At 42.3% G+C, this 25,455-nt stretch overlaps 1 protein-coding gene across 1 annotated transcript in view; it reads right to left on the bottom strand.

Annotated features, from left to right (window-relative positions):
- Positions 1-25,455, bottom strand: part of PAK2 (p21 (RAC1) activated kinase 2) — a 439,171-nt gene that overhangs the window by 219,233 nt on the left and 194,483 nt on the right. The window contains exons 6-7 of the mRNA XM_069213609.1: positions 21,493-21,594; positions 6,944-7,076 (exon numbers count right to left, since the gene is read on the bottom strand). Coding sequence (XP_069069710.1) covers positions 6,944-7,076; positions 21,493-21,594 — 235 coding nt within the window. The remainder of the gene's footprint in view (positions 1-6,943; positions 7,077-21,492; positions 21,595-25,455) is intronic.

Here is a 25,455-nt window from a genome sequence, read left to right as displayed (position 1 = left end):
CTCGACTGGTGAAGGAGTAGTGGAAGACTGGCTAGAGTCCTTAGGATCCAAGGTTTTCAGCACCGAAGGCTTACACTTGTGATCTTAGTCAGCACCAAGGTTGAAGGGGTCGGCTGCCGGGCCGGTCCCAAGATCTGGATTGACACCAATGCGATTTCCCCGTGTGAAGTGGTCAAAGTAGAAGCAGAGGCTTTAGCCTTTGCGGCAATCTTGGGCGCCAAGACCAAAGGCAAGGCAGCCAAAACAGTTTCCAGTGCTAACCATGCCTAGCAGGCAGAGGTGAACAGGCGACCTCTGAACTAGGCGGTTAGGTCTTTTTGGAGGATTTTGGCAGGAGAGCAGGGTCACAGTACTCACACGCTGGGCAAAAGATGGTTCTTGGCTCTCAATATACAACTCCACGATTGGAGTCGGGGCTGTCCTCAATGAAGAAGGTTTCTTCCTCCTGGGCAGTTGGTGTCTCCTGAGTGTGTTCTTACCTGAAGAGATCCAAAGTGTCGTCCGCCACATCCTGTGCCATTTCAAGTCGCTGAGCCCTCCTGTCCCAAAGAGTCATCTTGGTCCTGAATGACTTAAGCGTCGCAGTTGGCCTCACAATGGTATGGAGAGAGGCAAAGGTTGCACACGAAGTGCTGGTCGGTGTGCAGGAACTTAGCATGGCACTGGGGACAGAAACTAAATGGTGTACATTCCATCAGGGAAGCATTTCCGTTGATGTCTGAGCCACGCAGAAAGTAGGCCCAAGACGGATGACAACAGCCTGAAGGGCATTCGATCGAAGACAATGCTGTCGAAACAGAAGAAAGAGAAAGAACCAAACTGAGCCAACAACATGGAGCAGAGGCACACACGTCCAAACCCCACAGCAGAGAGAAAACAATCTAACAAATAAGACAGTGCCCATGCACAATATCACCAAGAGGAGTCACTATCTTGTGACTTGAACAACTTGCACCACCCAGGACCCAACACTAGATGGTAGGAGTATGCAGAACGTGTATCTACAGCCACACAAGCAACCAAATATGTATTTACCGCTTAAAAGGATATTGAGCTCAACAGACATAGGGCTGAGCTCAGACCACTTTTTTGTGGAAAATCAATCCGGAAATCTTTGAGGAGAGAGCTTGAAGGTCACTAATGCTCCTCGCAGAAGTGATTGCAACTAGGGTTGGGTTCAGTGTTAGGCAGCATGAGGAGACTGCAGTGAGGCAATGGATTTCCGACTGGTTGGTATAAATGTTGAAGGTCATCATTTGGTATTTTACACCTTCAGTATCACACTAAAACCTGCTTATCAAGAAAGGTAGAGAAAGCTTAAATCTAATGGTTCAAGAAGCAGCTAGGAAAACCAAGATATCTAAAATGTTACCAAGATATCTAAAGTGCTGTTAAGATATCTAAAATAGTCAGTGAATAGATAAGACATTCAAATGTTAAACAATAGGAAAAAGATGAACTGTAATGTTTCCTGTCTGCATGTATTTAAATGCGTCAGGGTCCTGGTTCCTGAAAAACCAACACATTTATTCTTCTGTCTAAGTTACAGAATGTAAAGCAAAGCTGTTGAGCAGCAGCGGGAGAGGATACGAAAACTGCTACTGCTATTTTAAGAGCTTTGGGCCCTTAGGGTGCTCCAAGATCTTGAATGAGATAGGAATCTAATTCAAAAGCCAAATTTGCTTCAGCCAGAATAGAGCTAAGAGGGTCACAGCCAGATAGCTGGAAGAAGTCACATTCTACAGAGGTCTGTGGATCACTGGTGTCAGGGAAAATGCAGAGAAACTTGACTAATCCAGCATCTCCCTTTGGCTGACACTTCCAGGCAAGATGGCGCTGAGGGCACTGATGAATTCCTCTGTAGCAAACGGATCGCTATAAGAAGCTGTGAGAAAATGCCCTTTTTGCAGGATCAGCCTTACTTTTTGCTAGACCTAGTACTGATTGACTGTTCCGATTCCTAAAGTGTCTGTGCAATGGTTAAATCCCAATTGGCATATTTAACTTACCTACAAGTGCCCAGTATATAGTACTAACGTCACTAGTGAAATGTAGCACTGATTGTGCCACCCCAACAGTGAAAGTGGAAACCTGCCTTTAGGCAGGTCACTGCAACCTTGCATGGCAGCTTTAAAACTGCAAATTCAACCTGGAAAATAAACCCTCTGCCAGGCCTTAACCTTCCTTTTTAATACTTATGTCACCTCAAAGGCAGATCCTAAGTGCTAACAGGGCAGCGTGCATGGTACTTAAAAGATTGGCCATGTGTTTTTAAGTTTTACATGTCCAGGCATTGAAAACTCCCCTAAGATGTTTTTCACTGTAGCAAGGCAGGCACTTACAGAGAAAGACAATAGGTTGCATTTAAATACCGTATAATGCACAAGTTCACGTTAGGAATAGTTAAATCTATGATTCAAGGGCTCAAATGAATAGGACTTTAAACTACAATCTGATGGCAAAGTTCGATTTTCAATTATTATTTTGAAGATGCAATTTCCAGAAAGTTGCCATTTTCCCACCTAAAGTCTCAAAGTTCCTCTTTCTGAGATAATCCCTATCTATCACTTGCAACCTGCTGGGCAGACTGAACTGCTCTCAGGAACTGGTGCAGAAGGGCAATGGTAGAGATGAGGTGTAACGTCCTAACAAGATGTGGCCACCAACTGTATAAGCTTATAAGGGTAAGCCCCTGTCACAAGCACATGTAACTTGCACCTAGGCCAGCCCTTGCTATTGTCTAATTAGCTCCAGTGCCACCAATCCCATTGATGGGCAAGTATAATTAGGGGGAGGGGTGGCACTATCCGAGATATGCTTTTGCAGGTGCTCATTTTATTAGACATCGGCTCAGTGGTGTGCACATAGCTGTGAGCAACGGAAGGAAGATTCCAACATCTTGGACTTGGGCAGAGAGATACACTGTGGGACTGTTTAGTGCCGAACCCCCAAGAAGTTATGTAGGAGTGGGTAAGGTTGCCTATAAGAATTTTAATCCTATTAGTGAGGGAGTTTCCTACACCCACAAGCGTATGTCAGGCATAAAAGTGGCACCCCAGTTTCCTTCTTCATAACACTGCTGGACCTGTGGAAAACAGAATAAGGACTGCACCAGCTGAACCAAAGGATTGGAGCTCAGAAGGACTGAGCCTGCTCTTTTATCTGTGGAGAGGAACCCCAAGTGCAGGACCTGCTACCACTTGAAATCAGAACAGAAGAGTGGACCCCAAGGGCTAGTTGGCTAGAATCCTGTCCAGCTTCAGGAACACAAAAGCTGCAAGAAGCCTTAAAGAGCTTAGCTGGCCAGTTCCAACTAAATTTGCTTGCCATGGACTCTGCTGGTGACTTTTGGGAGATTCAGTCCTAACTCTCTCATCAAGGTGGACACTTAAAAACTTTGTCCAAACTTTATCATAAAAGAACCAGCAGCTATCACAGGACTGCAGCTGATCCACAGCCCACCTTGCATAAAAGGTCAGATTCAACTTGCTGGTTTGCCCTGCTGAAAGCAACTTGAATTCCTGACACTTTATTAAGTCCCAGCATGGAGGATTTCACCAGGATCAACAACAAGCAGCACCCAAGCCCTCTGTCAGATCCAGTTGCAGCCCGCCCCTCCAACGTGACAATTCCTCCAGAATAAATGACTAAGTCAGAAGAGAAAGGTTTCACTGGAACAAGCCCTGGTCTTGTATCCGCTCTATGCTCCATTAAAGTCAGCCTTAACTTTCCGCTTTGACCCAGTCTAATGCAGCAGATACCGGAGGTTGGTGCTTTTGGTGCTAAAAACACTAGAACTTCAAAAAAAAACTATCTGATCCGATTTTGCTTTAGTGTCTAGATGCTGAATTAAAATGTATACTATTTTTTATAAATTGGAGAGCCATTTTTATTGTGTTGTGTTTCAACTTAGTACTTTTCTGGTACTGATATGTGCATTACACTTGTTTCCTTTGAATGGAGCCTGATTGCTCAGTGTCACAGCTAACCAGGACTGACCTAAAGTGTAAATTAAAGCAACCTAACAGATACAAAATAGTGGAAGCGTTATCTGGGGAGGTCTAAATAACCACTCCAACTAATAATCCATTTCTCACAAACAAAATGGATGACTGCAACCTGAATAGTAGAATACCAGCAGCGCACTCTTGAATTATTTAGTGCCCACATATCCACGACATACCTAAATGATTAACAGTAACTTTAAACGTTTTTTTAAAACTGTGCAACAGTGATATTGGCAAACAAACTTATTAGATTTCACCATTTTATACAAAATGTGAAGTAACCAAGAAGTGTCTCTGGAGGTTATTGAGATTTCCCGATCAATATACTTGTTCTAAACAACCCATAAACCACAAACAACCAGGACAATGTCAAAGATATCACCACAAGCAAACTTATTCTAAATCCAAAATCTATTCAACTCAAGGGGCATATTGCTTAACAAATCAAGTAGCTTCAAACAACATAGGCCCCTATAATAATTCGATCAGTTGCTTCCATGACAACAAACTAACAATATCTATATGTGTACACACTGGTGTTACTTTAGTGTGATAAAACTAACTTTTCTACTGGATAGATTCTGTATTTGTCATTGAAAAAAGTAGAACAGTGGTTCTAGTTTGTAAGGCATGATGTTTGACAGACATGGTTTTATTAGTTTAATTATAATCAAAGGAGTGCCTTAATATTCAAAGTAATCAGGAGTTTTATTCAAAGACTGTTGTTAGACCTGACAGCCTTAGGGTGGTCATCTACCAACTTTGTGCCTGCCTCCCTCCATTTTTCTGACCCTGTTTTTGCTGGTTTTAGGACTCTGCACACTTTTGTTTTTAACACTGCTGACCAGTGCTAAAGTGCATGTGCTCTCTACCCTAAACACATTAACATTGGATCCTACCCAACTGGCATATTTAATTCACCTAAAAGTCCCTAGTAAAGAGCACTACATGTGCCTAGTGCCTGTAAATTAAATGTTACTAGTGAGCATGCAGCACTGATTGTGCCGCCCACATAAGTAGCCCCTTGACCATGTCTCAGGCCTGCCATTGCAAGGCCTGTGTGTGCAATTTTACTGCCACTTCGAGTTGGCATTTAAAACTACTTGCCAAGCCTTAAACTCCCCTTTAGCTACATACAAGTCACCCCCTAAGGTAGACCCTAGGTAACCCATAGGGCAGGGTGCTATGATAACAAAAGGCAGGACATGTACATATGTGTTTTACATGACCTGGTAGTAAAAAACTCACAAATTCGTTTTCCACTACTGTGAGGCCTGCTCTTCTCATAGACTGGCATTAGAACTGCCCTCATTTACTTTTAAGTGGTAGATTATGATCTAAAAGGAGAAGCCATGTCATGTTTAGTATGGCCAGAATGGTAATAGAAAATCCTGTTACTGGTGAAGTTGGATATAATATGTATTTAGTATTTTAGAAATGGCACTTTTAGAAACACAGGGAACCTGGCAGACAGGACTGGGCTGAAAGGGGAACTTGTGTATTTAACAACCACTCTTTGCAGCCCCCCCCCCCCCCCCACCACACACCACCCGTCCATCCCTTTCTATTCCCACTTCCACCTCCCACTTCACCTACCCCTCGCCCCTCTCTTTGGGTATACTGTGATGTAAGTGTACATGGTACAGCCTAGCAAGGTAGAGAAAAAAAAACTTTAACTGAAGCAGTTTCTATTACAGTCAGAATTCACAGAAGTTGAGAACTGGAAAAAGCATAGGCATAAGGGTATACGTATTGAGTGCCCTACTGTGTAGCACCACCATACATTTTTGCATTTGTCATTTACTTCAACAGTTAAGATCAAAATGAAAGAAAAAAAAATTAGAATCATACATCCTGACAGATCTGCAGTAGAAGTAGAACTAACTCATGATGGTGGAGTGTGAACGAGCAACAAATAAAACTAGCAGGGCAATGGAATCACCACAGAACGGAGCCTACTTTGAATTTACGTTGAACCCAGTTTTCTCTTTCAGAAGCATTAAATGCTTTGCTCTGTTCTTCACGGCTGATCATATGCATGGTATCAAAATGCCTGTGGTAGGAAAAGAGACATCAAGCAATATTTAAATCCCTGTGGCATCATGGTGTCGACCTCTTGCTGTTCTCTTACTATCAGCACTAGTCTCTTTTTTTAGTGCTGAGGGATGTGAAAAGACCAAGGGTCAAAATGTAAAAGGACATCACCTAGTGATTTTTTTTGTGACCAGCAAGATCAAGGGTAGTAAGACCAGCCAAATTAAAGAGCAATTGGGGCACATTTGTGGGACGGCAGGAGATACCCTTTTCTAGAAAAAATAAATTGGGCTGTGACTGCATTACCAAAAAACAAACGGTGAAAGAATAGCCCTTGCGGGCCTTAACTGAGGTCTAGGATAGATGCCAGCCAGTGCCCTTATGAGATTCAGCCCACTACTAACAGTGCAAAGCTGAAGTGTGTCTTATTCTACACGACTCAATTTTAAAGTGAAATTGAATAAAATAATGAGTATTACCTTCTAGGTGATGGCATAACGTAAAAAAAGAAGAGAATGAGTGTTGAATTAAACCTCACAACTAAGAGATAAAGGTATGCTTACAAAAGGAAAAAAAAGATTTAAAAAAAATAAATAAAAAAAATAAAAAAGACTAAGTAATACTCCAAACTTGGACTCTTTTTCAAAACTTAGCTAAATCAGTGAACGCATTTTCATGTTGTTTTAGCATTCTTCTTTCCAACATTGGAATATGTATTTAAGATTCTGTGCTAGGTCCCACTTACCTGCAAGCTTCAGGCAGATGTTTTATTTACAAAAACAAAAACAAAAAAACCTAATATCAATGCAGTCTTTTCCCTTTGCTGTTCCAGTGGGTGGTCACTGAATAATGAAAATATCTCAAGGATTTGATCTCATTATTTAAGAACTAGATAAACTTACGTAGCTTCTCCATTATTTCTTCATCCGTCATCTTAGCCTTCTTCTTTTGTTTGTCTGCATTCTTTGCAGAGTTGTCAGTATGTGCATCGCCAGCAGGAGCAGGAATGGGGTCAATGACAGACCGCGTGTACACCTGCATGGATTGGTAAGTAAATTATTGGAAAGCAATGAGTAAGGCTGAACAGGCAAAGGAAGACGTGAAAAAAGAACAAGCATTTGCAATGCAATAGGTTTTGCGTTTACTTGAGTTAGAGCTATTGGCATTGTAAATTCATAACTGGACTTTTCTTGCCACATAAATTGGTAAACCCTGCCACATAATGTCATCTTTTCCTGCCATATAATTCTAGTGACCCTGCATATAACTAAAGCACTTCCATATACCTTCTTCCTCTATCTGCAGCAACAATGAAAATGTTGCCATTTAGCATCCAAATTCAAATCTGCCAAGCTAATTCTAACAGAATACCACTTTCGCCACCCCACCAACTGGCTGGCTAACAATTCACCAAAAAAGACACAAGACAGCCACAGAGGAGAAAGAAACTAGAAGGGTCACCCAAACATATCAAGTGTTCAAAAAGTCACAGTGTAATTAGGATATTAAGTTGGCCTGAATTATGGTCATAAATGTAATAAGGAGAGATTATTAAAACATATACAATTATCATTTAAACCTTTATCAGAAAAATGTTGGCATTAGACTGCAATGCTCAAAACAGCCCCGATATGGCACTATAATAAAAATATCATTTTAACGAAACATGGTCATGTAACCATATTGTTAGCTCCTGGAGGACATAACCCCATGGAAAAAAACACAGGAGGAAGTGATGTAGTACAACCACAAACCTAGACCCTAAAGAGCATTTTTAAGGCTAGCAGGCCAATTGCAATGATATTACAAACAAGGCATTTAAAACAAAACTTCTCCTAGCTATAAAACAAATGTTCTAGCCATGAGAAAGCTTAAAAGACATTAAATGGTGGGAGGGGTTATTATTTTGGAGCCCTCACTAACAGTGTGGGGACCCAGAGATGATGTAAACAAAAAGAGCATATTGTGGTCAATGTTTCGAAGGTGGTCCCATTGTCCTACAACCACCACAGGCTGAGTTATGATCAAAACTATTTTGCAAAAGTAATGCCCTACAAAGCATTCTGGTCCACGTTTACGTGCAACAAATATTTTAATATATTGCTATGACTGTAATGCTTAGAACAGCCCCTGGAGGACACCACAATGAAAATAGCATTTGTAAGAAACATGGTCACGTAACTATATAGGGTTAGCCTCTAGAGTGCATAACCACAGAAAAAGAAAATGGCAATAAATGATACAAAAAGAAAGTAGCAATAAATAAGGCAGAATAAGCATAGATGTCGCCCATAGAATGCATAATGTGTTACATATTTTCAAGGGTAACAGGCCTATTTTGGGGTCTCCACTAACCTAGTGTGGGGACCCAAAGATGGCCTAGACAGAACGAGTGTGTTGTGTTGAACGTTTTGGTAGTGGTCCTATTGTCCTAGGACCACCACAGGCTAAGTTGCGGGCAAAAAAGTTGTGAAAAAGAATGCTTACAAAGCATTATGGGTCTAGTTTTTCAGAGTGCAGTGAATATTGTAGTATTGGCTCTCCCGCTGTGCTAGGAGAGCCGCTTTTGTTTTGAGGATTTCTGTTTTATGTAAAGCATTTACCAATTTCAAGTGTTTTAAGGGGACAGCCACAAGAATTTACTCTGATCAGGTAGATGAGAACAGTGTGGCTAGCTCTTCAATACCGCCGATCGAGTTCAAGCTGTTGTGTCTGTTCGCGCTGTGAGCGCCATGGCTGTCATGCAGCATGAAGGGGACAGACAAAAAAAATAGTTTGCCCACGCTGAACTATATCAGCAACCGTGCAATAATCCATGTAAGAGGGGCATTTTGCAAGGTGTGACAAAGATAGCCTCGCGGTGGGAAAAAACAAAGCAATTACTAATCACATCAAGTGATTTTTGAAAGGCAAACCCAAGAATGCATGAAAGTGATGGGCGTGAGGTGGGTGTGGTTAAAAGCCGCAATATTTACAACAGGTCAAACTGCTTGTGCGCTTGACCTAAAAAATAACAGAGGTCAGCTCAGATAAAGTGCTAAAATAAAAAAAAAGTAGGGAACATAGTACAGTAAAAGTTAACTATACGTAGTCATAGTTCTCCATTGTTGGTATTTGGGCAGAACTCAAACTGAAAAAAAACTGCAGGTGTAGGATGCTCAAAACACTGTTTAAACTTTTTTTTGTATTTGGAAATTTCATTCAAGTTAAGAAAACATGCCTATGAAGGCAACAATGTTTTTCTTTTTTTGTCTGCCAACTGGCCAAAACAGTCAAAGTACACTTGATGGAAAATGCAAATGCATTAATTTTTGAAACACTACCTTTCACATGCTGCACATCCCGAAATTCTCTTTTGAAGGTAAACAGTAAAAGAGGTGGTCTAGGTGTTTCCTAAGGCTAGGAACTGTGAAACAAGATGCCTGCAGTGGACTCTTCTTGTAAGCTGTTATGGCAGCCAAATATACTTAACAGAACATAACTGAAAGCCGGGTTTGACCAAATAAAGGCAAGACAATACACAAGACAATATACTCCAAGCAGGCTCACATTTTTCAGCAAGCACGAGATGCAGAATGTCTTCTACTCGCACGCACATGAATATTTAGCAGAACAATGTTTTGACATTCAGCGTATTCACACTATCATCTGGCATATTTAAGTGGTGTTTTGCAGGTACTACAGACCGAAGAGGTCAAGGTCAGCAATGGCAGGCTGATTGGAGGACTTTGCCTAACATCTGGTGAGGTCTGGCCAGCACGGCAGCCTGCACTCTAGGTGCACCGATAAGCGATGTGGTCATGATACAGTCAGTGTCTCAATCAGTCTTCCATAATTTGATCACTGTTTAAGCGTGCAATTCATCCTTGGAAAGACAGCAATCAGAGGAAAAGTGTTGACTGGTAGCTTTCTGCATGGATCAGGTCTCTCGAAACCCCAAAGCATAGTCTCTGCATTTGACGTTTGCTATTGTGGCAGGCAATTCATAATGTGGAGCTCTGCGAGATTCCATGTAAGACAGAATGCCCTCTTTGAGCACCCATTCGATGGCCATTATCTGCCTTCCACGTCTGTAGGTCAGCGATATGGAACATTGTTAGGTTAAAGTTACTTGCTAGGCACAAATGCCAGACAGTGAGCTTCCCTTAAAGGGACTCTGGTTCTGCTTCATTGTGACTTGTTAAGTATTAAATAGTTAGGAGTTTTTCGACTGAAGAATTAAGCATGTTGATAAGATCAATGGAAGGAAAATATTTTAAAGCCGGGTGAACTGTTCCAGCTACAGGATGCTGAAATGGCATTTCTGTTCTACAAGGAGCCACTTCCCCGGAACTGAGTTGTTGACCATTTGCAAATCCAACCATCGAGACATCAGTCACAATACTTTGTATTGGTGGGGGCTTATAAAAACTCTCTGAAGTATGTTCTTCCTTTTGCTCCACCATGCCATTAAAGATTGTAGCGATCATTCAGCTAATACATTTCTTGAAAATATCCCATCATTTGTGACCACTGGTTTGCCAGATACTCTTGAAAAGGAAACACATTTTTCAGAGATGAACAAAAAGTAAACAGATTATTCTGGATGGTAACTAAGAGAATCATGCCAAAGATTGATGTGCCGGAAATGCCACTGGAGTTTCTGGCCACAAACATAAATGGGCTTAATGAGGACTGAGTGAAGTTGGCTACGTGCTGGCATTAAATTACTAATTATTTATAGATAAGGCTTTCATAAGCAGATAAATTATGTTCTCCAAATGTAAAAAATATACTGAAACCCATTACATCAAAGGCGTTTTACACCATGTTTGACAAACTTTCTACAAGTACCAACAAACAAGACCGTGACAGCACGATGAATTATACTGATGTTTACACACTCTTTTCATTTGGATAAATGGCTGTTGACACTCCTTTATATGCCTGACACTCCTATATATGCCAATTATTTAGAAGATGACACAAACAAGACCATCATTTTGAGATTCCATACACTGAATTATATGTTTTGACCAATTAGGGGAAGCAGAGGAATCAGAATAGTTGACCTTCATATCACAGGCCATCATTACACTTACACTCTTCTCAGTTTTGCTCCTTATGTTATATCAGGCAGAGAACAAGACCTTAAACAAGACTGTTCCTTTTTAAAAAAAAAAACAGTTGTTAAGCAATTACTCTTCCTTGGACCACTAGCATTTAAAATGTCATCACTCATATCTGGCCTATGGGCTTTATTTTTTATTTAAAAAGAAAAAAGTAATTTATTTCTCTATATTTATGTTAAATTATAACTGTCACAGTAGAAACATCACAGTCAAAACAACTATCCACACAAACTCTTGTGCGTGAACATCATCAAATATGCATTCCCTGCTCCCTCAGACTTCACTGAATTAGCGTCCAGACCATTTTATGATCTCACCACAATTGCCACCTTTTATGGACTGAGTCAGAATGAATCTGAAGAGCTTGGTTGCAACGTCACCAAGCGGTAGGAGAAGCTAACCAAAACAGCTTAAACCGAACCCTTTTCACTTTTACTAAACTTTGGAGGTTGCATCTGAAGAATTATTTCTGATGCCCCTATTCCCCCCACCCCCAATCTGCCCAATGATGCACATAAACTTGGGGTAAGCAAATGTGCCTGACATTGGCATTCAAAGGAAATATATCTTGTTCCGATTTAATATGACCACAACTGCATGGTTTGTTGCGAGCTATATGTTTGAACGTCTGTTTGTTAGTTGGTGAAGTATGGGAAGCTACACATCACAAATAATTTCAATATCTTTATTGTTAAGTGATACTTATGAAGGAATATGATGCTGTGTTCTGGCATCTTGAGAATGGTGTAATTTATAGTTTTTGCAAATACTTGCATTAAGATCCTATAAGTGTTGGTCATTTCTGCATTACTGACACCTAGCCATGAAGTTGGTGTTGTGTATTTCTTAGGCTCAGAGCGCGAAACATGGACTGCACATCCAATTTTCCCATCATTCAACCACATATTAAAGTCAATTGATAATTACTGTTGGAAGGATTTTTGGACGGACTTATTAGTTTGGTGGTTTGCCCTGTTACCAGTAATCACCACTCAATGAATTGGGATTAAAACTATGATTATTGGCCGATTGGTGTGCTTTCAATACAAGAGCCTCGGTGAACATTTACTGAAAGTGACATTAATGTAGCCATCTCATTTACTGTACTGATTAATTTTCCTGTTATGTAAAAAAATATTTTGCGTAACCTATTCAGAGTACACCTTATTATACATGTACATATACTTTCTAAACTTCTATCACTGCTGCTATTGGCTTGATTCTGTTAAAACCAACTACCTTGACCAAGTTAAAATTGCATATGTTATTCTTTCAGGAGCTCTTAATTTGGTTATTTTAGTATTTATCCAGCCTCCTGGGAGTTATTGTACAGCCCTATTGTACCAACCAAGACCAGTGTTGGCTTTCTACTATAAAGCAGAAACATGCCATTTTTTTTTACGTAGACGGAGTAGGCCTTCTAATATCCAGCTATAGTCTACTTTGTATTTATATGCTCTCGTTCACAACAGTGTCACCTGCCCACTCCACTGTGAATTAGTTCCACAAGTGAATAATTGTCCTAAAACAGCAAAGAAGAGCTCGCCTTGGACAAGGTGTCCTTGCCTTGGAGCAGACTCTAGGATGAAGCAAACCATATAATTGAGGGTGAAAGTCAAGCTGCAAATTAAAAATAGAAACCCTGCTTAAAAGAGAAAAATACATCTAAGTAGATGCATCACAAATACATCCAAAACTGAAGATAATCTCAGTAAAGATTAATTAGACCAAAGTGCCTTTTGTTATAAGACCCTTGACAGGGCTGCCAATTCGGCCTGGCATTAGTCACCTTTAAGATGAAAAGCACCATGATACTGTTGGAAATGGGTTCTTAATACAAGCATTAGCAAAGTTAATAAGTCTCAGCTCAGGTGAGATATTTGCTTAGCCATGGTCTTTCGCCGACTGCATGGCTGCACTTGCAGTAAGATGACTGCACACGCATGGCCGGCGATGTTAAAATAGGGTTTATACTAAAGTCCATTCCAAAATAGCTGTATGCATGGACTGTAGTACATGAGCATCGTGACGGTGACTAATATTTTACATTTATCACTCAAACATGACTGACAGCCATATTTGAACAGTGAAAAAACTGTGTTGAGTGCAAAAAAAAAAAGTTACTTGCTCTTGGTGGAGCTCTTTCAGGTGGATACTGCTGAAGCAGATATAAGCATTCATTATTAATTACTAATCAACATATGTTTAGATTATCAAGAAAGTGATAGAAAAATGAAACGCAGAAAAAATAAATGTGCACGTTGAAAATGTGACCACGGAGAGTTACAGCCAGATTTTACAAAATTGTACTAAAATGATTAAAAATGCATGAATAACTGGTGTTTTGCTTTATATTGTAGAGCTAACTTAACCAAAGTTGTGGCCTAGTTTTGCCAGGCCTCATGCATCAGCAGAACAATCATGTACTGTAGAGAAGCAAACATGTTGAACTGTCCCTGAACTGCTTATAAAGTCTGCTTAGCTAGAATTTTCTGCAACGTACCAACAAACAGGAGATGATGGAATCAAATTGATACACAGATTGTGTAGAGTAGACTGGATGTACTTTCCCAGGACTCAAACAATAGAGACACTGACTGGAGAAGATGCAACATTTTCGATACCTGATGAGCTGGATGATAAGGACATTGTACAGTGAACCAATCAACGAACCAATCCCTAGGCGTGATGGCTGCCTTTTACTGGGTCCTGAAACACTTGTTTGGCCTGTTTTAACATGCCTGGCAGCATTGGCAAGCTTTGGTATTGGCTGTGTGTAGATGACAGGGTGTTGAACAAAAAGTCGTCCTCTATGGGCTCTGCATGCAATGCTACATTATGGAATGTAGCTGCACTTGCAACCATCTGCAGGTATGCAGTGCTGTCCTCAGGTGGTGACGGCCTTGCCGGGTAGCAATCAGGAATATTGTCTGAGACCGGTGCATCAAACAAATCCCATGCATCCGGGTCATCCTGGGACATCCCCGTGTGTGTCGGTGACTGCATCATTGGGGGTGTTGCTACCGGGGACAGATGTGGCGAATGTGCTGGCGATTGCTGTGACGTGAATTGTGGTGTCGTCTTTTCTTTAGCCACTTTAGCTTTTGGCTGCATTTCCGTTTCTTGGAATGCGAGCTTGCGCTTTATCTTTATTGGAGGAAGAGTTCGTATTTTCCCCATATCTTTTTGTATATGCAACCTCCTTTGGGTATGGTCTGGCTCTCCCATGCTCAGTTCTTGTTCAAATCTGTGACCTTGTAATTGAGTTGAAAGGCCTTGTTCTTCTGTATAGGAGCCTGGTTTCGGCTCCGAGGCTGCATGTTTCGGCACCGAAGTCTTTGACAGTCTTTTTCGGCTCTGAGGAAACCTTTTTGACTTTCGGGGTGCCGAACTCTTGGTGTCGAGTTTGGTCGGAGCCGGTATCTCGACCGGAGTCGGATGTCTTTGGCTGTTGGGAGGCCTTTTTCGGTGCCGATGTTTGGTCACCGTGTTTTCGGGTTAAGCCATGGCCTGTTGGCGGTGCCGTCCCCTTGGCCTTCATTATTTTGGAGTGAGTTTTTGCCGGGGCAGGTTTACTCACGGTTTGCTGCGTCTTCGGATGCTCACTCTCGGACTCGTCCGAGTCCGAATCTCGAATAGAAAATCTCTCCTCTTCTTCGACGTCGATGTGCTCGGCCGGTGTCGACGCCATCTGGAGTCTTCGAGCTCTTCGATCTCGCAGTGTTTTCTTGGATCGAAATGCCCGACAGGCCTCACAAATATCCTCTTTGTGTTCGGAGGACAAACACAGATTACAGATCAAGTGTTGGTCTGTATAAGGATACTTTGCTTGGCAGTTGGGGCAGAATCGGAAGGGGGTTCGGTCCATGAGGTTTGAAGATGGACGCGGTCAGGCCGACCAGGCCCCGCTGAGGAGTGGAATCCCCGAAGGGCCGCCGGAGCTCTTCTTTCTTTGGTGTCGATGTGCTAGCACTAACCCGGTACCGAGCGCTAACAATACCGTCGAATTTTCCGATGGATAACTATCTTTTCCGAACCGAAATACGGAGCGAAGAGGAACACGTCCGAACCCGATGGCGGAAAGAAAACAATCTAAGATGGAGTCGACGCCCATGCGCAATGGAGCCGAAAGTGAGGAGTCCCTAGGTCTCATGACTCGAAAAGACTTCTTCGAAGAAAAACAACTTGTAACACTCCGAGCCCAACACTAGATGGCAGGATAATGCACAGCATGTGTATCTGCAGCTACACATGCCATCGAACATATGTATGTGTGTATATATATATATATATATATATATATATATATACACGAACACACACACATACATACATATACACACACACACTATGACAGACATATGCAAATGAAACACAAAGATTAAACCATGCAATGTGCGTAGTAGAAAAGAAGGATGGAGGGAAGCAAAGTGAGCTCATTGTTACTGAACTGATGTTGCAGGACTCTTGACCAACCGCCACATCTCCCTTACAGATGGCATCGAGACATTTGTGCGTAGTCTTCCAGGTGGCTGCTCTGCAAATGTCCTGCAGGGGTACACTTGCAAATAGTGCCAGGGGCGCGGAGACAGATCGCATGGAGTGTGCCTTTACCGAAGAATGTAAAGGTCTACCAGCTGCTTGGTGGCAAAAGTTTAAAGGACATACTATCCATCTGGCTATACTCTTCTTGGAAAGAGCCTGCCCCTTCTTAGGAGCACAATACGCAACAAACAATTGAGTACGTCTTTCTAAAAGTCTTGGTTCTTTCCAAGTAAAATTTGAGATTTCTTTTGATGTCCAACGAGTGTAGAGCTCTCTCGGACGGAGATGTTGGGTTCAGAAAGAAAGATTTCAAAACCAACGGTTGGTTAATCTGAAAGTCTGATGGCACCTTTGGAACAAACTTGGGATTGGTACTAAGTATCGCTCTATCCTGTTTAAACTGAAGGAAAGGTTCTTGAATGGTCAATGCCTGGATCTCACTGACCTGTCTAGAAGTGGTAAGGGCTAGCAAAAGAGCTACCTTCTACGATAAGTGCTTTAAATCAGCTCTATCGGTTCAAATGGGTGTTTCATAAGCTGAGAGAGAACCATGTTGAGTTGCCAAGATGGTGGAGGAGGCCTTACTGGCAGAAAAACTCTAAAGAGTCCCTTGAGAAATTGTTTGATCAATCTAGAACACCACAGAGATGGTGACGCCAGCGAACTTCTGAAGCGAGATATAGCCGCCAAGTGCACCCTGATGGATGCATGCGCCAAGCCTGTAGACACCAGATGGAGGAGATAGGGCAATATTCATTCCGGCGGTGAGAGCAATGGATCAATCTGCTGCTTCTGACACCACAAACAAAATCTCTTCCATTTTAAAGAGTTCGATTTGTTGGTGCTATCTGCTCTGGCTTTTGTCAGAATATCCAGACACTCAGGGTCAATGTTTAAATGGGAGAACTCATTGTGTTCAGGAGCGAGGGTGATAATTTGAGTGATCTGGGGTCCAGATGTAAAATCTGACCCTCGTTCCTTGTTAAGACCTGTGGTGAAACTTTCAGTGGAATGTGATCCGCTTCCGAGAGCAGTAGGAGTTCTGAGAACCAATGCTGGTAGGGCCACAACAGAGCTATCAGGTTGAGCCTGCAATGCTTTCGTTTGATCTTTGCAAGTACTCTTGAGATTGGAGGACTGGGTGGAAAAGCATAGGCAAATATTCTGCACCATGCCATTGAAAACGCATCCCCACCCCCCACCCCCCACCAAGAGCCCAGATGGTGAGACCAACTTGCATAATAGTGCCATTTTGTGTTCTGCGGAGTTGCAAAAAGACCTAGCTTGGGTTTTCCTCAACTCCCGAAAACCTGGTTGAGCACCTCCTGGTTCAGCTCCCATTCGTGACAGGAAGACGTCAGTCTGCTGAGAGTATCAGCGGTCTCATTCTGCCTACCTGGCAGATGTTCCGCTCGTAGACTGATGCCATTGTGAATGGTCGGATTCCAAATAGTCTGCGATTCTCGAGATAGGAGGAAAGAGATTTCATCCCTCTGTTTGTTTAAATAATGCATTGCTGCAGTATTGCCCGTTCTTATGAGAACCATTGAGTGTTTTATTCTCGGAAGGAAAGCCTGCAGGGCCAGGGAAATCGCTCTCAACTCCAGGAAATTGATGTGAAATTTAGATGGAGTTGCTCCACTTTGCGCTGATCTGAAGGTCTTGAAGGTATGCTCCCCACCACTCTAGGGAGGTATCGGTAGTGATGACTAATGGAGGGCAAGGAGGTAGAAAAGGAAGACCTACTGCGACGTTCCGCTGCTCTTTCCACCAGTGGAGCGCTTGAACCATACAAGGAGTTACCGTGATTAAATCGTTGAATGAGCCCTCTCTCTGTATTCATTGAAGATCTAGTTCCTCCTGCAGAGGACACATTCTCAGTCGACAAAAGGGGACTAACTGAATGCAAGAGGACATCATCCCTAGAAGCGATTTGTAGATGCGCACAGAAAGATACTTTTTTCTTCGTATTCTGCTTGTTAGGCAATTAAGTTTTGCTTGCCTTTCCATTGAAGGAAAAGCCCGGTCTTTGATGGTGTTGATTTTTTCCCCTAAAACGGTCATCACTCTTCTTGGCAATATGTTCGACTTTTTCCGGTTTCAAAGTGAGGCCTAGCTTGTCGAATAATGCTATGCAAGCCCTTGTTGAGTCGTGAGCTGCCTGAGACGACCACGCTTTCATTAGCCAATCGTCTAAGTAGGGAAACTTTTGCAGTTTTTTCTTTCTCAGGGAACCCGCTACCGGTGCTAGGCACTTTGTAAAGCGTCGGGGGGGTAGGGGGGGGGGGGGGGGGGGGGGTAAGGGGGAGGGGGGGCAGACTTCAGGCCAAATGGAAAAATCCTGAATTAGAAACAGCTGCCGGCTACTGCGAAACAGAGATATTTTCTGTGGGCAGGTGAAATCAGAATATGAAAATAAGCGTCCTGTAGATCCAGGGACGTCATATAATCTCTGTGATTCATGCGGAGAAGAATGTCTTGCAATGTGACCATGCAAAAGGTTTGACATTTGAGGTATTTGTTTAGGTTCCTGAGATCCGGAATGGGACGCAAAGATTCCTCGTTTTTGTGCACCAGAAAGAAACAGGAGTAAAAACCTTTGCCTTTTTCTGAACAAGGAACCCTCTCTATGGCTCCCTTCCTGAGCATGGTCACGCCCTCCATCCGGAGTTGTTTTAGATACTTCCGAAAGAATGTATGAGGAGGACGAGAAGGTGGAGGTTGAATGAACTCTAAAGTATGGCCAAATCAAACAATCTTTAAAACCCACTGATCTGATGTTATTTGTTCCCACTGCCGATAGAAGTGTGATACCCCTTCCCCCTATCTACTGGTTTTGCAGTAAGGTTGTAGCCGGAGCCTGGAACATATCATTGACATCTCACCGCCTTTTTGACCTGACGCAGTCTACCCAAGGAGGGGGTCTGGAATAGGACGCCTGAGGAGGTTGCCTTTGGGAGTATTGCGTAGGAACAGCTGTATAGTATAGGAGGGGTAACGAAAACTCTGGTAACCCCCTCGATATGTCGAAACTCCCCAGCCTCTGGAGGTACAAAAGGGCATCTTCTTAAATTGAAGGGTTCCTAAGGACATTGTAGTGTATCTTTTTTGATGGCTTGTAGGGCCTCATCAACATGCTTGCCGAAAAGAGCCTACCCATCAAATGGGAGGTCCAATACCTTGTTCTGAACCTCAAGACGAAAGGAAGTCTCCCTGAACCAGCCCGGACGTCGCAGCACTGCCCCACCAGCTAGCTGCCGAAAAGCTGTGGTTGCTATAGCCATGGCGCAGTCTATCACCTCAGCCGAGGTGCGCTCTCCATCTAAAAGGATTTTCTTCACCTCCACCTAAGAGTCTTCCGAAAGGTGGTCTAGATATGGGGTAATATCAGCCCACAGCTGTCGGTCATACCTCCCCAGGATTGCCAATGAACTCGCTGCTCTTACTATCAGGCCCAACATGAAAGAAAAATGCTTCCCAATGCTGTCCAGCCTTCTCCCTTCCTTATCTGGAGGAACTGAAATGGACGTTGATGGATTTTTTTGAACGCCTCTGCGCTGCCTAGTTTATTATGACTGAGTCGGCTTTGGATGACTGACTAAACACGCTGGGGCGTCCTCTGGGGCCTTGTATTTTTTGTCCAATCTAGGCAAGACTGCAGTCACCATAGCTGGGTTTCTCATCACCTTGAGACCTTCCTCCCAGATGTAGCCTATCATCGGTATGGAGCGGACACTTTTCTGATAATGCTCCTTGAAGTCATATAAAAAACAATCCATCTGCAATGCAAATCTCTTTGCTGCTCTCTCAAGCATATTATGGAAACCCCCAATATCTCCTGGGGGAGAATCCACCGGAGTAGGCGATGGAGATGAGGGTGCTGGCAATACATAGTTGTCCCAATCAGATTTAGCATCCTGCAACACTTCTCTCTCTTCAGCCGAAGAGTCAATAACCTGCATGAAAGACCTTTGCGGATTACTTCTGGCTGAACTAGGAGATAACCTAGGCTGTGGCACTGGAGTGGGAGGCATCAAGGGAGGAAGCAACACTTGAATGTCCGATTGTGGTGCTGATGGAAACCTCTTTTTGTAATCTGATAACATAAGTTGTAAATAGGAAACAAGGGAACTCGGGGCACAGACCATGTCTTCTGGTACATATAGCTGATGTCTTTGAGGAGAATAGTACTGTTGATAATACTCCCCTTCATCGTCTTGACACTTAACATGGAGCTGTGAGGGGCTATGGGCTGCCCCAAACGGCCCATCATCATCAGAATCTTCCTCCAAAAGATGAGTCAGGATTAGTGGTGTAACCTTACTTGGATATGTAGCACTTGGAGTGATAACTCCCCACCCAGAAAAAGACTGTTTTCTCCTCGTCGACTGTGTTGGTGCCATCAACGAGGTCGCAGACGAAGTTGTTTCCATTAGTCCCACCGCTCCCGTTGACGGTGTCCCCGACAATAGGGTAGACGTAGCAACCCTCGTCATCGATGGTGTCACCGACGGAGCAGTCATCAGAATCATCGCCAACATTTAGATCTTCAACGTCGACGGTCTAGATTTTGTTACCATCGACGAGCAGGAAGCCACCATCGAAAGACTGGTTGTCGTCGAAGCAGCTACTGGGTAAGTTCTCGTCGACGACGGCGATGACTTTGTCGACAGTGGAATCGTCGAAGGTCCATCTTCAGAAGCTGAAGAAGGCTTTCTGAACACCATCAGAACCTTTGGAGGAGGCGTAGAAGGCTCTGAGGAAGGTTTAGGTACCTCTTTTAATGTTGAAGGCCGATGCTTAGTCTTAGAGGAGGATTTTCTCTCCTGAGGTGAGGATGAGAGACTGCTGCCTTCACCAGAATCCTGAGGAGCTCTTTTTGAAAGTCTTTGAGGGTTGTTTTGAACCCTTTCCAGAATGAGGTGATCTTTGCCTCTTTTGTGACCTCTTAGAAGACCATGAAGACTCCTCACTGTCAAAATCCGAGACAGGGTTTTTTCTTGATGTAAGCTTCTGGAGCCATATCAACAATCTTCCCTCTCTATCCTTTAAAGTCTTTGAGGAAAAGGTACAACATACCTTACAGTCAGTAGCCGAATGTTCAGGATAAAGGCAATATATACAATCTGTATGAGGATCTTCCTAATGTAGCCTTTTCTTCCCACAAGTGCTGCAGGCTCTAAAGAAACTTTTTCTTTCTCTGTCAGACATTATTCTGGTATAACAGGCTCCAGAAAGTATAAGTGTACATCAGAAACACTCAATAAGCAAACAGAAATCCAGATATAGTGACTAAATCTTCTTCCACAAGAACAAACTGAGCAGAGCTCAAAGGAGACTCCCTAGCACAACGTGCGGTAGAAAATCTGAGGTGCTGGAGCTTCTCTCAGGAGGGTTCCAGAAGGTGGGGCACTCTGATTGGCGGAGGCTCAAATTTGGTCCTGTTTTGCATAAGGACTTGGATAGATTACTAAAATGTAGAGTTTTAATGTTATGGCTGTTATGTCTTTGTGGACATTGTATTTGCTAAGATACAAGGGACTCCCATCTCGATGACGGGGGATGATTCAAGCATGTGAATCTATGAAAGTGCCAATACTGGAGTAACGTAACAAACAAACAACTAGAATTAATTTTTTTTTAAAATATGCAGACCAAATGCACATTACCATCCCTTCAGGAGCTATGTAGTCCTCGGTGACCCTCACTTTCAAAAGTATACATTCATGGTCTGAACTCAACAATAACGGGAACGTATAAATTTAAATTTGACAATGTGTAACACGAGAACTCACAGATTTGGTGTGTTCTGGGCGTGGGGCGATGATTGGAGGGGGTTCTTCATTATCTTCCTCTTCAGTTGCAGCAGGAGAGGGTTCCGAACTTTTTGCATTCGGCTATTAAATGAGTCACAATAAAAATTAAAAAAAGGAAAAAGAGAAGACTTATAGTTTGGGTCACATCAAACATCAGTATACATTTACTTAATCATGCTGCCAAATACTCAGAAACTCATACCTGCCCAAAACCTGGAAAGTTTCCACTGCTATAACAAAAAAAAAAAAATGTTAACTACCTGTAACACTATTTGTGGCTGTGCACTCTGCAATGTATAGTTGGGTTTGGAGTACTGCAACTTGTATTCATGGTCTTGTCTCAGTACTCAAGCTTGCACTGAAAGACTCATGCTCACAACCCCCAAAACCTAGAAAGAATAGGATATCCTCCACCTATAATCATGCATTCCTCCTTCCACCAATGGAAATAAGGAGTCTGTAAATCCATGTATGTATGCGTTTTTGAAAGACAGAGGGCTAGGAATACAGTGATCCACTACAAAAGACTCAAGTGCTGTTATATTCAACTTGGATTAGCTTGCCCTGGACTGTTAGGCGGGCCAAGTGAGCCTACACCAAGCTGTTAGAGAGACATCATCAATTAATCTTTATTCAGCAGGATGCCATAAAAGAATAGTCAATAAATAAAATCCATAAAACAATACATAATCTCATATTAAAACATATTTTATCCATATCAATTTTCATCTTGTCACAGCCAATCATTACTAATTAAACTATAATTAACATCACTGATACCCAATTATGGTACGAATCTCCATAACGCTTCCCAATACTAATGGCCACTCTGATAAAATTAACAGCATGAAAAACATAAGGAGACAATCAGAACTGCAGGTGGTCACTGCCAGCTGGTACTGCCTATAATGTAAAGTGTGTAATATGGGAACTAAAGAGAATTTTGGGGGGAGGGGTTTGTTATATAAAGAATAAAATAGTATAAAGTGAACAGTGCATAAATTAGAAATCGAATCCTAAAGGCAATTTACGAGGGCATCCATCCATGATCTCTAAACTGGAAATGCTATTGGATGATGTAAGGTGCCCAAGCGTAAATAGATCAAGTAATATCTATGGTTGGGATTTGGTATAAATATCAAATACGGTTCCAGCCCAAGATTCTATGAAACAAGTATGACAAATGTCATAGTCTGAGCCTTCCTAATTCACTCATTAGAACACCAATGATAAAAGTGTTTCAACATGTACCTTTAATTCAGCATCTACACTGGAAGGATATGAAACCACTCCGGGGGAGCCTCATTACAAAAAATGGTTTGTCTTACATAGACTATCCATGGAATAGAATTCTTATTATCTAGGCCCAAACAAGCAGTCAGGAGCAGACGGACCAATCCGGCTTCTGGTTTGCTCTAAATATTAATCCATAACAGGGACGCCAATGCCACAGTATATTCAATGAATGACAAGCCTTGTTTTGTATGGACGATATGGGCAGCAGTATTATGCAGAACTGTGAAAGGCCTACAAATTAAACCATTTTCTATCCTTTGCAGTAATGCTTAATTGCTATAACCCCAGATGCCTGCGCCGAAACTCCCCACCAATAAACATTTACTTGTGTGAGTCTGTACCAGCTGACGCTCTGGTTTGGCCCCCAGCCTGGAGATGAATTGATAAAGTGCCTCCATGGCTCCCTTGAATTGCTGGGTTCTTAACTTACGAGGCAGGTGTAATATTAGCTCTAAATTAAAAAGGATGCCCATAGTTAAAAGATTTTATTCTATCCATCATGATTCTTTCCTATAATGTAAGCTTTATATTTTGTATCATGAGGGGGACAAGTCATAATACAAGTTTACAAAATTAACTTTTAAATTCAGGTTTCTCCATAAATAACAAAAATAATGAAAATGTCACTTACCCAGTGTACATCTGTTCGTGGCATTAGTCACTGCAGATTCACATGTTTGGCACAGTCCGCTGCCTGGTGTTGGGCTCGGAGTATTACAAGTTGTTTTTCTTCGAAGAAGTCTTTTTTGGTCACGGGACCGAAGGACTCCTCCCTCTTCGGCTCCATTGCGCATGGGCGTCGACTCCATCTTAGATTGTTTTCCCCGCAGAGGGTGAGGATGGAGTTGTTTGCTATAAATAGTGCCCATGCAATGGAGTGAATATGTATGTACGTTAAGAGTTTATAATAATTATTTACAAATGTACAGATGTTTAAGATTTATGATCTACTTCTAAACGGCTACAGGCTTCCCGGGGAGGTGGGAGGGTACATGTGAATCTGCAGCGACTAATGCCACGAACAGATGTACACTGGGTAAGTGACATTTTCAGTTCGATGGCATATGTCGCTGCAGATACACATGTTTGGCATAGACTATAAAGCAGTTACCTCCCCTAAAAGCGGTGGTTTAGCCTGTAGGAGTTGAAGTAGTTTGGAATAATGTTCTTAGTACAGCTTGGCCCACTGTAGCTTGTTGTGCATTTAGTACGTCTACACAGTAGTGTTTAGTAAACGTATGAGGCGTAGACCAGGTTGCAGCCTTACATATTTCGCTCATAGGAATGTTTCCTAGAAAGGCCATTGTAGCACCTTTCTTTCTGGTTGAGTGTGCCTTTGGTGTAATAGGCAATTCTCTTTTGGCTTTAAGATAGGATGTTTGAATACATCTGACTATCCATCTAGCAATGCCTTGTTTAGAGATTGGATTTCCTATGTGTGGTTTTTGAAAAGCTATGAACAGTTGTTTTGTTTTCCTGATTAGCTTTGTTCTGTCAATGTAGTACATTAGTGCTCTTTTGATGTCTAATGTATGTAGTGCCCTTTCAGCCACGGAATTTGGTTGTGGGAAGAACACTGGCAATTCTACTGTTTGATTTAAATGGAATGGTGAGATTACTTTTGGCAGAAATTTTGGATTTGTTCTTAGAACTATTTTATTGTTGTGTATTTGAATAAATGGTTCTTGTATGGTAAATGCCTGTATTTCACTTACTCTTCTGAGGGATGTGATTGCAATGAGAAATGCGACTTTCCAGGTTAGATATTGCATTTCACAGGAATGCATGGGTTCGAAAGGTGGACCCATGAGTCTTGTTAAGACGATGTTAAGATTCCATGAAGGAACTGGTGGTGTTCTTGGTGGTATAATTCTTTTTAGCCCTTCCATGAATGCTTTAATAACTGGTATTCTAAATAGAGACGATGAATGAGTAGTTTGTAGGTAAGCAGATATTGCTGCGAGGTGTATTTTTATAGATGAAAAAGCGAGATTTGCTTTTTGCAAATGTAGTAAGTATCCTACTATGTCTTTCGTAGAGGCATGTAATGGTTGTATTTGATTGGCATGGCAGTAGTAAACAAATCTTTTCCACTTAGATGCATAGCAGTGTCTAGTGGAAGATTTTCTAGCTTGTTTTATGACCTCCATGCATTCTTGTGTGAGGTCTAAGTGTCCGAATTCTAGGATTTCAGGAGCCAAATTGCCAGATTCAATGATGCTGGGTTTGGATGCCTGATCTGTTGTTTGTGTTGTGTTAACAGATCTGGTCTGTTGGGTAGTTTGACATGCGGTACTAGTGAAAGGTCTAGTAGAGTTGTATACCAAGGTTGTCTTGCCCATGTGGGTGCTATCAGTATGAGTTTGAGTTGGTTTTGACTCAACTTGTTTACTAGATATGGAAGGAGAGGGAGAGGGGGAAAAGCGTATGCAAATATCCCTGACCAACTCATCCATAGAGCATTGCCTTGTGATTCGCGGTGTGGGTACCTGGATGCGAAGTTTTGGCATTTTGAGTTTTCTTTTGTTGCGAACAAATCTATCTGGGGTGTTCCCCAAATTTGAAAGTACTTGTTCAGAACTTGGGGGTGAATTTCCCATTCGTGGACTTGTTGGTGGTCTCGCGAAAGGTTGTCTGCTAGTTGGT

Source organism: Pleurodeles waltl, chromosome 11, assembly GCF_031143425.1.
Source record: "Pleurodeles waltl isolate 20211129_DDA chromosome 11, aPleWal1.hap1.20221129, whole genome shotgun sequence".
NCBI lineage: Eukaryota > Metazoa > Chordata > Amphibia > Caudata > Salamandridae > Pleurodeles > Pleurodeles waltl.
This window is presented reverse-complemented; position numbering and strand designations above follow the sequence as displayed.